This window comes from Palaemon carinicauda, chromosome 15 (genome assembly GCF_036898095.1).
Source record: "Palaemon carinicauda isolate YSFRI2023 chromosome 15, ASM3689809v2, whole genome shotgun sequence".
Taxonomy (NCBI): Eukaryota; Metazoa; Arthropoda; class Malacostraca; order Decapoda; family Palaemonidae; genus Palaemon; species Palaemon carinicauda.
In genome coordinates this window covers 77,726,962-77,739,689 of record NC_090739.1, presented here as the reverse complement: position 1 = coordinate 77,739,689, position 12,728 = coordinate 77,726,962, and the positions used below count along the sequence as shown (strand labels likewise).

Genomic DNA, 12,728 nt, shown 5'->3' with positions numbered 1-12,728 from the left:
GCTCCCAAGGGCTCGTTTTCCCGCTCTGAAGTACGTCCCCTACAGCAGGTCCGAACGTCTGAGGGAATCTCTTCACTTCAGGCTCCGGCAGACTCAGACAGGTCCTCACAGGGTGAGATGGACGGTCAACCTGTGGATGACTTTGGTAGCGCCCTGGTGGCTGGAGAGTGAGTGGTTCGCGGATCTAAAGGAACTGGCACACCTTCCACCTTGGCCACTTCCAGACAGGCCAGACCTTCTCTGGCAGCCTCACTTCCAAAGGTTCCACGAAAACCCTCGGTCCCTCCGCCTTCACGCGTGGAGGTTATCGAGCGTCTCCTGAGAAAGGAAGGATATTCGTCGAGGACAGCATCGAGGATGTCAGGGTACCTGAGGCGTTCGTCAGTCGCGGTGTACCAAGCGAAGTGGGCTACCTTTTCCAGGGGGTGCTCCTCGAAGAACATCAGGCTGTTAGGGGCCTCCATTCACGAGATAGCAGACTTCTTGGTCTATCTCAGGGATGGAGTGGGCTCGTCCATCCCAGCCATTAAAGGAGTCCGGGAAGTGCTGGGCCAAGTCTTCCTCCTGAAGGGCATTGACCTAGGTGCCTCCAGACATATCTCGATGCTCATCAAGAGCTTCGAGCAGTCGTGTTCCCCCCAAGCCGCTAGAGTGCCCCAGGGGGATGTGGCTAGGGTACTGAAGATGCTTTCGGAACCTCCCTTCGAGCGTCTCAAAGACATTCCAGACAAGGAGCTCGCCCTCAAGGCAGTCTTTCTGTTAGATCTGGCATCAGCAAAAGAGTAGGTGAGATTCATGGCCTGTCGTACGAGATCTTACACTCGAAGGGCTGGCGAGAAGCTACCTTCAGATTCTTACCCTCCTTCGTAGCCAAGACTCAGAATCCAGCTGTTTGGGACCCCAAAGTTGAAGGGTTCTCAGTGCCAGCTATCCCTTGTTCGGACAACCCGAGGACCTTGCTGCTGTGCCCTGTTAGGGCAATATGGAAGTATTTAGAGAGGACAGCTAGGCTTCGACCCGAGATCAAGAGTCTGTTCGTTTTCCTCGGGACTGTGAAGAAGCCAGTCTCCAAGAACACTGGCAGGGTATCGTCAAGGCCTACAGTAGTGCAGGGGTCCGCCTTCCAGGAAAGCCCAGACCCCACGACATTAGGGGTCTAAGTACTTCATTGGTGTTTGAGAAAACATGGCAGTGGGCCGAATCCTGAGGGCAGCTACTTGGTCTAGCCAGTTGACCTTTACGGCTCACTACTTGAAGGACTACTCGAGAAAGTCCCTGGACGGGTTCTCGCTCGGTCCCGTCATTTCCGCGCTCCAAACGGTTTAAAGGTGTAGCCCCAGTGGTAACTGCGGGTAGTAAGTCCAAGAGACAGGTTCCTTCCTGAGCCCCCTTGTTCTTCCTTCCCCTATTCCCTTACCGGAAATGACTCAGGTAGCCCCCTGAAACTGCCATGGGATACACTATCATTGGAAGGACATGTCTCCTAGGATTCTTGCAGAAGTGAGTTACTTAGACACTAAGATAGGTTTTTGCGTAGTTTTCCCTATTTTCTCATGTTTTCCTTGTGGTCAGCTACCTAGGTTCCTCTTCTATACTCGTCATGGTCTCTAGGTCCTGAAGGACACTCCCACCTCCTTAGGTATAAGTCTCCTAAGAAAGTAGTTCGAGGTAAGTACTCCGTGTTGGAACAAATCACAAATTTTAAGTAATTTGTATTTTTCCTAACAGTACTTACCTCGAACTACTTTCGGGTAATGGCCCGCCCATCCTACCCCGGTTGCCTTGCTGGACTTCATAGATACCTAAGCTATCAAGAACTTACTGGAGGTCGAGACCTAAGCATGCTCTCTGACCCGGGGTTAGCCTCAGGGCGCGTATTACTCCGCCTGAGGTTACCCCTCATAGAAAACGGGACTAGGGTAAACTACACAAAACTCTCGTCGGTTGGGAGGAGATCCCAGATACTCCTAAGAAAGTAGTTCGAGGTAAGTACTGTTAGGAAAAATACAAATTACTTAAAATATGTGATTTTAAGCCTCCAGGATAATATTTATTTGTCTTAAGTATTATTACAGATGTTTTCAGATATTTTGTTATGTTATTAAGAATCCTCTCCGGGGGTCAAAACAGTGTATTGGATTCTGGATGTATCTTGCATTATTTTAAATCTTGAATTTTTGGAAGACCCATGCAAAGATCTCGCAGCAAAACTGCTTTTTCCTTTAGCTACTGTATGGTTTCATCTAAATGTATTAGTGAACTACAGGCTTTTTGCTATAATGTGGGATTTGTTGTGGAGATAATGATTATATTTTTTACCTACTTTCGGGGCCAAAAAAATTTTATAACAATGTTTGTCACTATTTCTACCTTCCCTCTTTTCAGATGGAATTTAGTAATAACTCAGAAAATACATTGCTGCACCACATGAATGAAAGTCCTTAAGTTTTATTTAGGCAAAACTGAATGCATTACTCAGAAGGTTCCTAATTTTTTTGTGGAGTTAGGTTTTCAAAACGTCTTATTAAGATTTTAGTGATGGAAGCTCACAGAAAATTGGATTCAAGTCAAATGAAAGAACTGAAGGTTAAAATTTCATGATAGAAGTGTGGCTACTTCTCTTAAGTTCTGTAGAATTTTGTCTCTGGTGAGAGATTTGGTGCTAGCCCATTGGCACACACTGTCTGTTTTACTAAGAATTAGTCAAAAGAAGTCTGCTTTTCTACATAGTATTAGCCATAGGTATTGTATTTTATAAAACTTTTTCTTTTGATTGAAATTCTCAAAATTGAGTTCATGTTATAGTATTAGTTTCTTTATAAAGTATTCAAATATTAGGATGATGGTTAATATAGTGACAAAATTTACTTTTAAAGTTATGCACAATATTGAGGGTGGTTCCTATAGGAATTCTTAGTTTTCACATTCCTTTACTGTATATGGCTACAGTATGGAATTTCAGCACCTCATGAATATTTAGTATTAAATTTTCCAGTCTAAATTCACAAGTTATTATCTGAAATTACTTAGTATACAGTACTGTGAATTACCATAAACTAGTATTAGTAAAGGTGTGCTGTAATTAAGGTATTGTACATACAGTATTTAGGCTAGAGCTTTAGATTTCATATATATTTCCTTATTATCACACCTCCATCCAAGTGTAGAAATCAGCAGTATGAACATAGGGAGGTTCATAGAAGAAATCAGAATTTTGGTAATAAAATTACTTGTATCTACATCCACCTGATGTTCATATACAAGTCCCGTGCCTCCTGCTGACTAGTCATTTCAAGATGCTATTGAACTATTTTTAACTTTGAGATTGAAAGGCAAAAGAGATATGACTTACCCACACACAATTATTGTAACTCCTCCATAGAATCCTTGCTTGATGGATAGGACTATTACAATGGAAAAAAGGAGAAATTATCTAGTTTTAGGGTCGCTGTTGTCATATTTAACCAGCTTCAAGAGAGAAGCAATATGAACATCAGGTTAGAATAGAAGTAATTTATCTTATTGTTCAAATTTTGTCTTTACTCTATTGAATATTTTTGGTGAATTGAGGTTTTGTTATGTATTGGTTATTCAAAGGCCATAAAACAAAAACTTTCACTGGAAATATTTTCTTTCTCATCATGAATCAAACTTTATTGGCACGCATGAATTGGGATATTTTTTTATCTTTTGAAAAGACGCTAATGGTCTACCTAGTTTCCCAGTTTTATAGAACTAAAAAGTTTTACCAGTAAATTATCTTAAAGTTATTTTACAGCACATGCCAAAATTTAACAGCATTAGCATAAGTGGATATCACATGCAAGAAGCTGGTGCTAATGCTGTGCTGGAAATGGCTTTTACACTAGCTGATGGTTTAGAGTACTGCCGAACTGGATTGAAAGCGGGACTGAAAATTGACCAGTTTGCTCCTCGACTGTCATTCTTTTGGGGTGTTGGAATGAATTTCTATATGGTGAGTTACAATGTTTTGTCTCTAGCTGAATGGCATAAAATGCACTTTTGATACTTTGACTTAGATATGAAAATACAGCAACTACTGTAGTTTTGAAATTATAACTTGGAAAATCATTTAAATGGTTTTAACTAATGTGTAAGTTGCATTATATCTTTTATTTTACTAAGATGTCAAGATATTATTTTACATTTATGAAGGTTTGCATTGCATGGGAATACTGATACTTTTCAGACTATAATTTCTGTACTGTATTGGCCTTTGTAGCCAATGGCCTCTCTTATGGGGTCTCAAATAATTTCTTTCTACTCTTAAAGGAAATTGCTAAAATGAGAGCTGCAAGAAGACTTTGGGCTCATTTGATTGAAAAAAACTTTTCTCCTCAAAATAACAAATCAAACATGTTAAGGACACATAGTCAAACATCAGGCTGGTCATTAACTGAACAGGTTAGTATAACTTTTTTTTCTTTTGAATCATTGATTTGGATGAAATTGAGTTTCAGTACTCACAATATTTCAAAGTAGACTCATGATTTATGTATAAGCTTCAAGACTAACATGCCTTGTATATTCTGAACTTTTAAAAGCCAAAAATACCTTTTGACATATGATTGATGGATTATAGCCATCAGTAAGTGTTATTTCTTGTACAATACTAAGATAATTTCTAAATTGCTTTCGTTATTTTTTATTGTTTTGATATTCCATCACAAAATTTGTCTTGCCATATGATTTGCCTTTCTTTCTCACCTTATGCAAATGCTCAAATCCAATACATATTTAAAATTGTCACGTGAATTGAGTGCTTTGTACTTCTTTTTTTATCGACACAGTGGCAAAAGTTATTTGTACAGAGCAAGAAGCAATACACTGTCAGTTAAGAATATAAAAGAGCAGCATGTATAGTATTTGCAGCCAAGTTAAGAAAAACATTTTAAGTTTTATTTTGATAAGCTTTAGTAACAGAAAACAAATTAATGTACTTACCTATGTTTGGGTTATCTATGTTTATGCTGTTGTAAATTGTAAGTGTTTTTCTATTTATATATATTTAGATCTTACACCCAGTAAGCTTGGGTATAAATTTCTAGTATTGGGAGCTTTCCTCCAAAATGGTGGCCAAAATGGCTGCTGGATCCAAGCGGAAAACTGTCTATATCTCGAGAACTGATGCTTCTAGATGAAAACTAAAAGGGACTGAATTTGTTCAGGACACTTTTCTACACTAGAATAACTCTGTTTTGTGCAGTTTATTGGCAAATTATGCTAATATAAGGATATATTTTTATGATTAATTGATGAATTGGCCAATTATATGTCAATTCTATAAAAACAAAACCTTTACTCAGTTCATTATATCTTGAGTTAACTAATGTGGAGTCAGCTGAACATAAGTGTTATAACATTTTATAAATAAAGAGTTAAATCGAGTGATGAAGAAGTTATCAGGCAAAAAAGATATATACAGTTATCTATGATCCTCAAAATTATGTCCATCGGACTGTACAGTATATGCATAGTTATTATACAGTGCCACATTCTGCATGTCTTGTGGACATTATTTGGCCTTCCTTAGCTGGAATTACACAATGGGTTGGTACATGATCTATGTGAAGTTATATGTACCAAGGATGAAATAATGAAGACTGAATAAACACTCAATCAATCATACTGTAAATTGAAAATTCCTTTCAAAACTTATTGTAGGGGGAAAATATCTAGCTGTCTTGTCCACCATTGCCTTTGTAGATACACTGTACATAACTAGCCTTAGATATAACTAGCCTTAGATACTATTATTTTTGCAATTGCTTGAATTTCCTCAAGCACCAAACTTGAGCTTGACACTAAGATCACTCTGCATTTGCTTGAGTTTGGTCTGTAACAGATCTTGCAGTTACATGGGTAAGGAAATTCCTGAGGTAGCCTAATGGTTCTGTAATAATTTGAGAAGCCCATCCTGTCTCTTGTTCTTCACAGGTAGTAGGTTGGCGAGGGCACCAGCCACCCGTTGAGATACTACTGCTAGAGAGTTATAAGGTCCTTTGACTTGCCAGACAGTACTATATTGGATCCTTCTCTCTGGTTACGGTTCACTTTCCCTTTGCCTACCCATACACCGAATAGTCTGGCATATTCTTTACAGATTCTCCTGTCCTCATACACCTGACAACACTGAGATTACAAAACAATTCTTCTTCCCCCATGGGGTTAACTACTGCACTGTATTTGTTCATTGGGTACTCTCCTCTTGGCAAGGGTAGAAGATACTCTTTATCTATGGTAAGCACCTTGTCTAGGAGAAGGACACTCCAAAATCAAACTATTGTTCTCTAGTCTTGGGTTGTGCCATAGACTCTGTACCATGGTCTTCCACTGTCTTGGATTAGAGTTCTCTTGCTTGAGGGTACACTTGGGCACACTATTTTATCTTATTTCTGTTCCTCTTGTTATGTTAAGTTCTTATAGTTTATATAGAAAATACTTATTTTAAAGTTGTTACTGTTCTTAATATATTTTATTTTTCCTTGTTTCCTTTCCTCATTAGGCTATTTTCCTTGTTGGGGCCCCTGGGCTTTTAGCATCCTGCTTTTCTAACGAGGGTGGTAGCTTAGCAAGTAATAGTAATAATAATAATAGCGTGGCCTATTAGTGCATATGGTAGTGAATGTTCCGATTTTGATTTTTCATATGCTGTACGGTATGTACATGTATGGATGTGTCTACAGTAAAAGCAAGTTTAAGTTTAAAAAGTGTTTGTTCCGTAACCGAAATACAAACCACGCTATTTACATTGGATTTACCTTTTAGCGTAGCTGAAATGGCGAGCCATTCGAATTTAACGAGGGTGTATTACCCCCTGCGCTAGTTAGCGGGGGGGTAGGGAAGTGGCAGCTAGATACCCCCTCCCCCCCTCACACACCGGTGAAGCTCACTTTCACTTTTGGCTCGGACTGGGACAGACGTCTCTGTCTTTGTCCTCGCTTGGCAGCCATTGTTTGTTTGTTTGTTTTGTCTTTACTTAATCACTTACTTTTCTTTTACTCAATATATATGTAAACATTTTTTCATGTTTGTATATATATTTGAGTATAGAAATCAGTAAGTTTCCTTTTCAGAGTTGTGTGTAGTGTACGATATCTCCGTGGAGCCCTCGGCAGTTTAGGCCACCACGGTGTAATTTTATGGGTTGCGATCGAGTTTGACTTCGGTCTTTCTCTCTCTCTCTCTCTCTTGAGGTCGTTCACCCTTTTACTACGTTACTACGCCTTTTGTAGTTTCCTTCCTGTGTGGGGGGGTTGCTACGCCGTACGTTTTGTCTCAATTAGTTTATGAATCTAATTGTATTTGTTAATTTTTCAGCTTTGTAGAACGATTCCTTTCGGGGTTTTCGTTCTTTCTTTAGTGTTCATTCATTTTTAAATTACATAATTACATAGTTACATAATTATAATTGTTATAATTCTGTTTTGGTTACAGTTCTCCTTCCGTGAGTGTAAGTGGTTGTGAGGGCACGTGCCTGTTGTGTAATTCTTGTTTTCCTTTCCCTCGGGATTCGTCTTCGGAGCCTTCCCAGGGGAATGAATGTGTACTAATGATTTTTGTTTTATTTTTTTACAGTTACCGATCTAGTTCGTTTCTGTAATATGGCAACGGTGTGAGCTGTCTTGTTGAGGCCTGGGGATTTGGCTGTTGCTGCCTCCCCTTTGGATTTTCATCAGGGGCGTGTCTCCTTCTACTGGAAGTACTCCCCGTGACGATTGACAGCTCTCCAGTTCATTTTAGAACTCTCAGGAGGCTCGCCTCCTTGGGTGGGTAACTTTCCTTCCGAGGGAAGTTTTTCCTGTCCAGGCTTGAGTTTTTCCCCTTTTGGGGGGTTCTTCTCTTGCCTTTTTTTCGTGCGACTATGCTCTTGGTGCTGAGCGGTCGCACCTGCAGTTTCGCTCGAGGGGCTGGGCAACTGCAGGAGCCCCTCTTCGGAGGATTGCTCCTTTTAGGTCACTGGCTGACCAGTCTCTTCTACGAAGTGTTTCTCTTTCGTTCGCGAGAGAGTACACTCATAGAGACTCCTCTTCGGAGGATTCTTCTGCTGCTGTTGCTGTTGGCCTCCTTCGCCTGAGGCTCACCGTCCGCCTCGTCGTAAGGGCCTCCCTTCTCCCTTTAAGGGTGCTAAGAGACGCCTTTTTGAATCTCCGTATGCAGCCTACAACTCCTTCTTCTTGATCTTCCGCCCCTGGTGCAGATGGACAGCAGTCTGACCTCGTCTTCCGACGGGCAACGGTCTTCCCGATGGACAACGGTCTTCCCGACGGACAACGGTCTTCCCGACGGATATCGTTCTTCCGACGGACATCAGTCTCCCGGCGGACAGACAACGGTCTTCCGACGGACATCAGTCCCCCAACGGACAACGATCCCTTCGGGGCAAAGGGTTGCCTTCCACGGGGGTTCTTCCCTTGCGTGTCAGGGTTCCCCTGCGCGCCCTTCTGCTGTGTTCTCCTGCTGAGTGTTAGCGCACAGGCGCTCTCCTGCTCCTGCTCAGTGTTAGCGCACAGGCGCTCTCCTGCTCATCAGCGCTTTCCTGATCGCTAGCACTCTCCTGTTCGCCAGCGCTCTCCTGTTCGTCAGCGCTCATGATGATCATCTCTCCTGTTCCTGTTGGTTCCTGTTACGCGCCCTGTGCGCCCACGTTCGCCCTCGCGATCTAGAACTTCGGTTCAGGTCTGCTCGCCAGCGACCTTAGACGCGTCAACGTTCACCTGCTCGTCAGCGATCTCCTACGCGTCAACGATCGCCATCGATCTGCCACGCGTGTCAGTTCCCCTGAACACCATCAGTAGCGATCTAGCGCTCGCCTGCTGTGGACCACGATCTCCGGTAGCAGAGTCTTGCTGTAGATCTTCCTCCTGCTCGCCAGCGCTCACCTTTACTTCTGTCCTTCTGTGAGCCAGCTTTCTTCAATCGCCAGCGCACATCTGCGCGCCCTTCTTTTGCCTCGCACCAATGGGCGCCAACGGTTTTCTGACCGTCTAGGATCGCCTGATTAACAGCTTGCTTCAGCGCTCTCCTTCCTGATGCACCTGCGCGCCTTCTGTTAGCGCGATGCGCGCTAACCATCATTAGTCTCTCGCGTTAGCAATCGCCTACGCGCACGCGCGATTCTTCACCTGCGCGCTAGCGTTTTTGTTAACGCACCACCGCTCGCCAACACGCCGTCGCTTGTCGACGCGCCATCGCTTGTCGACGCGCCATCGCTTGCCAACGCGCCTTCACTCTCCTACGGGCTATCGCTCGCCAGAACGCGCCATCGCTCGTCAACCGCCATCGCCCGCCTACGCGTCATCGGTCTCCCGACCGCCTGCGCTCGCCCGCGCGCCCACGTGCCTGCGCGGCCACATGCCCACGTGCCCGGGCGACCGCACACCCACGTGCCTGCACGCCTATGCTCATGCGCGTCCGCGCACATGCTCTCCAATGTTCGCCCGCGCGCGAACCAACGGTATTCCATCGCGCAGACGGACGGTGTTCCGTCGCGCGGACGGACGGTGTTCCGTCGCGCGGACCGACGGTGTTCCGTCACACGAACCGACAGTGTTCCGTCGCGCGAACCGATGGTGTTCCGTCGCGCGAACCGACGGTGTTCCGTCGCGCGAACCTACGGTGTTACGTCGCGCGAACCGACGGTGTTCCGTCCCGCGAATCGACGGTGTTCCGTCGCGCGAACCGACGGTGTTCCATCGCGCGAACCTACGGTGTTTCTTCGCGCGAACGTCGGCTTAATTCTTGCAGTATCCATTGCTCGCCTATGGGTTATCGCTCGCCGACCCCCAGCTCTCGCCTTTCCTACCACTCTCGCCCTCCTTTGCCCACCTTCGTTTGCGTTCCTGCGTGCCCGCGCATGGGCGCTTCCACGTTCGCCCACGCGCAAATCATTGATTTACCATCGCGCGAGCGCCAGGGCGATTGCGACCGCGATTCCCATTGAGGTTTCGCAGCAAGGCCAGCCTGGCGAGTCTTCTGGAGCGTATTTCCAGAACACGGCCTCACCCCGTAAATGCAGAGCATGGCACATGCAAGAGTAAGAAGAATCTTCAGGGAGGTCTGAGCAACATTCTTCTTTCCAGAACCTGGGTTAGCCCTTCCCCGTCATTCCCTGGAAGGGTTTTTTGGCGGGGGGCTTTCTGTTCGAGATTTCTCCATCGGCCAAGGGGTGACTGTTTACTCCTTCCTCTTCTCCATCTCGTGAAAGGGGCTTACCAGGTCCTTTCCCTCCTCGGTTACGACCCAAGGTTTTGTTCAAGGAAGCTACAGGAAGGTCATGGGTACTCTCCTCCTCTCGGGCTCAAGCACCTTGGCGTTTCGTCTTCAAGTATCGAACTTGCGGGCAAGCTCGATGTTGGACCATCTGGACGCAATGACCGAGGGCTTCCTTTCGGATGTCTCATCCGTGGATGTCGACAACCTCAGACACCCTTCCATCCTTGGGAAGAGTTTGTTTGTGCCCAAGGACAGAGACATAGACAGCGGCCGTGCGGAGGAAGTCGACTTCCGTTTTTACTCCTCCGAGGCGCTTTCTTCCAGACCCTGCAGGGCTCCAGCGCCTCTTTCTTTCAGCCACGTCGGCCTAAGTTATCGGACCGGCTACGACAATTGAGACAAGGTGTCCAATTGCAGTTCCCTCCTGTCAGGAACAGATGGCACGGGAGGCTATCCCCGGGGGGGGGGGCATAGTCCTAGAGGGAGCGGCAGAGTTCACAAACTCTAGGATTGGCACCCCCCCCTTGCAGGTTTCACGCTGGGAGGATGCCTAAGGTTACTCATCCGGATGACAGCTTCCCGATGCCCATTCCTTCACGATCTCTGTGATCAGCCAAGGATATCGCACCTGCCATCTCTGTCACCGAATTCAGTGTCTCTGAACCTCTATGCCATAGGGTCGGCAAGAGTTTGCCCGTTTGGGCAGAATGATCCATGCCTTAGGGGAAGGTCCTCCATAGGATCGTCAACGGGTTCACCCCCGGCTTCTTCAGTCGATCCTTTCTTGTATGGAAGTATCTGAGACGGGAGTTCCGTAGTCGACCTCTCAGCCCTGATCAAGTTTGTCGAACAAACTTCGTCCAGCGTGGAACAGCAGAATCGATCAGACTGGTAACGAGGCGACAGGACTCCTTAGGCCCTGGATCGGAAGGACGGGTACTTTCAGTTTCCATTCCATCCATCTTCCAGGAAGCTCGTGGAATTCAGCCTAGACTACAGGTATTCCTGCTTAAGATGCAGTGTGGCGATCCCGCCGTGGCATCGCAGGTTTTTTTCCCCAGAGAACTCTCCCTGCTTTCCTCATGGCCGCTCAGGTGCAGGCTTCCGCCTCCTTCGCCTTTTGGAGGTCTGGTCAACTCCGGTAGGCTCGGGTTCGACCTTCTTCATCACCGGGACAAGCTTCCGGATGCTTACCATGAGTGGGGGTTCATGGTATTTTGCTAGGAGCCTTCTCTTCTTCTGCCTCAACATCTGGAGTATCTAGCCATGATATTGAGTCAACAGCCTTACCACGTTGGAAACCCCGCTTCTCGTCCGTCCAGCGAGGTTAAGCAACGTCGGTTCTGGTCGGTACTTGGATGGGTGACCGCCTGGGGACGCCAGATTCTGTTGCCACCTCCTCCGAGCCTTCCCTTCAGTTGACTGTGGCAAGGCTGAGGAGAGTCGCAGTACCTGTTCTCAGTCAAGCAGAGCTTTCAGCCCTACCTTGGAACGTTTCCTAGTTCTCTTTTCCTCATTGACCCATCTATAGTTCCGAACGGTCGCTTCAGGATAAGTTCCATGTGGGGCGGCCCAAGTTCCGGTGGTTTCAAAGCAACGATTAACCGGACTTTCTGGCCCCTATGGGACCAGCAGAACGATTAGACCTGCAATGGGTGTTGACCTATGGAACCTCTTGATGGGAGTGGATATTCTCGTCCTTTCCCCACATTTTTTATGCTGTTCTCGGACTCGTCAAAGAAAAGGGGGGGGGGGGGCATGTTCCGGTCCAGGCCTATGGTCAGGACCTGAAGGATACATCTCCATCATTCAGGCAGGCTTAGGGCCCGTAGTCTGGCCCCTCTACAGATCCTACAGCTCCTGCCGAGTCGCTCCGTGCGCGTCGACTTCATGGTTCTGGCGTGTTCTAACCAGCAGGGGACGCATTTTCACACCTTCGCATCTTGCAGTAGAGATACCGAGATGATTTGAGATTCTCTCAATACCACCATCAGCCCTCTCATTCCGGGCAGAGGAATGTTCTCTCCGACTATCCGAGCAGAGCCTCGTAGAGAGAGTGTACGTGGGGGTCTTTGGCCTTGAGTAACCAGCAAGTCCTGGTCTGGGGGACCTGATCGCGACAGCTTGGAACCTCAAGCTTCCGCTGTTCTTCCCCCCAGTCTCAGACCCCGAGACTCTGGCAAGATGCATTCCGGTGATGGTGGGACAACATCGACGCCTGCGTCTTCCCTCCTTTGTTGTCTGTTGAGAATGGGTCTCAACAAGACCAGGTTGTCTGTCAACCTTTCAATGGCCCTGAGAGCTCCACTGGGACTATGCGCAGAACGGTTTCCGGACCCTCTACTCCCCCTGACGGAACTCCCGGGAGAGCTTCTCCCACGGCACAGGCTACTTAAACAACCACACTGCAACATCTTTCACGAGCCGGGGCGTCGCTTCGGCTTCTTGCCTGGAGACACTACGCCTCCTCCTCAAGAAGAGACAACCCGCTA

The 12,728-nt window shown here is 46.3% G+C and overlaps 1 protein-coding gene and 1 pseudogene across 1 annotated transcript in view; both read left to right on the top strand.

Moving 5' to 3' along the window:
* Nucleotides 1-12,728, top strand: part of LOC137654683 (methylmalonyl-CoA mutase, mitochondrial-like) — a 169,604-nt gene that overhangs the window by 23,646 nt on the left and 133,230 nt on the right. Inside the window, exons 4-5 of the mRNA XM_068388559.1 lie at nt 3,779-3,976; nt 4,294-4,425. Coding sequence (XP_068244660.1) covers nt 3,779-3,976; nt 4,294-4,425 — 330 coding nt within the window. The remainder of the gene's footprint in view (nt 1-3,778; nt 3,977-4,293; nt 4,426-12,728) is intronic.
* On the top strand, nt 11,513-11,631 carry LOC137654862 (5S ribosomal RNA; annotated as a pseudogene).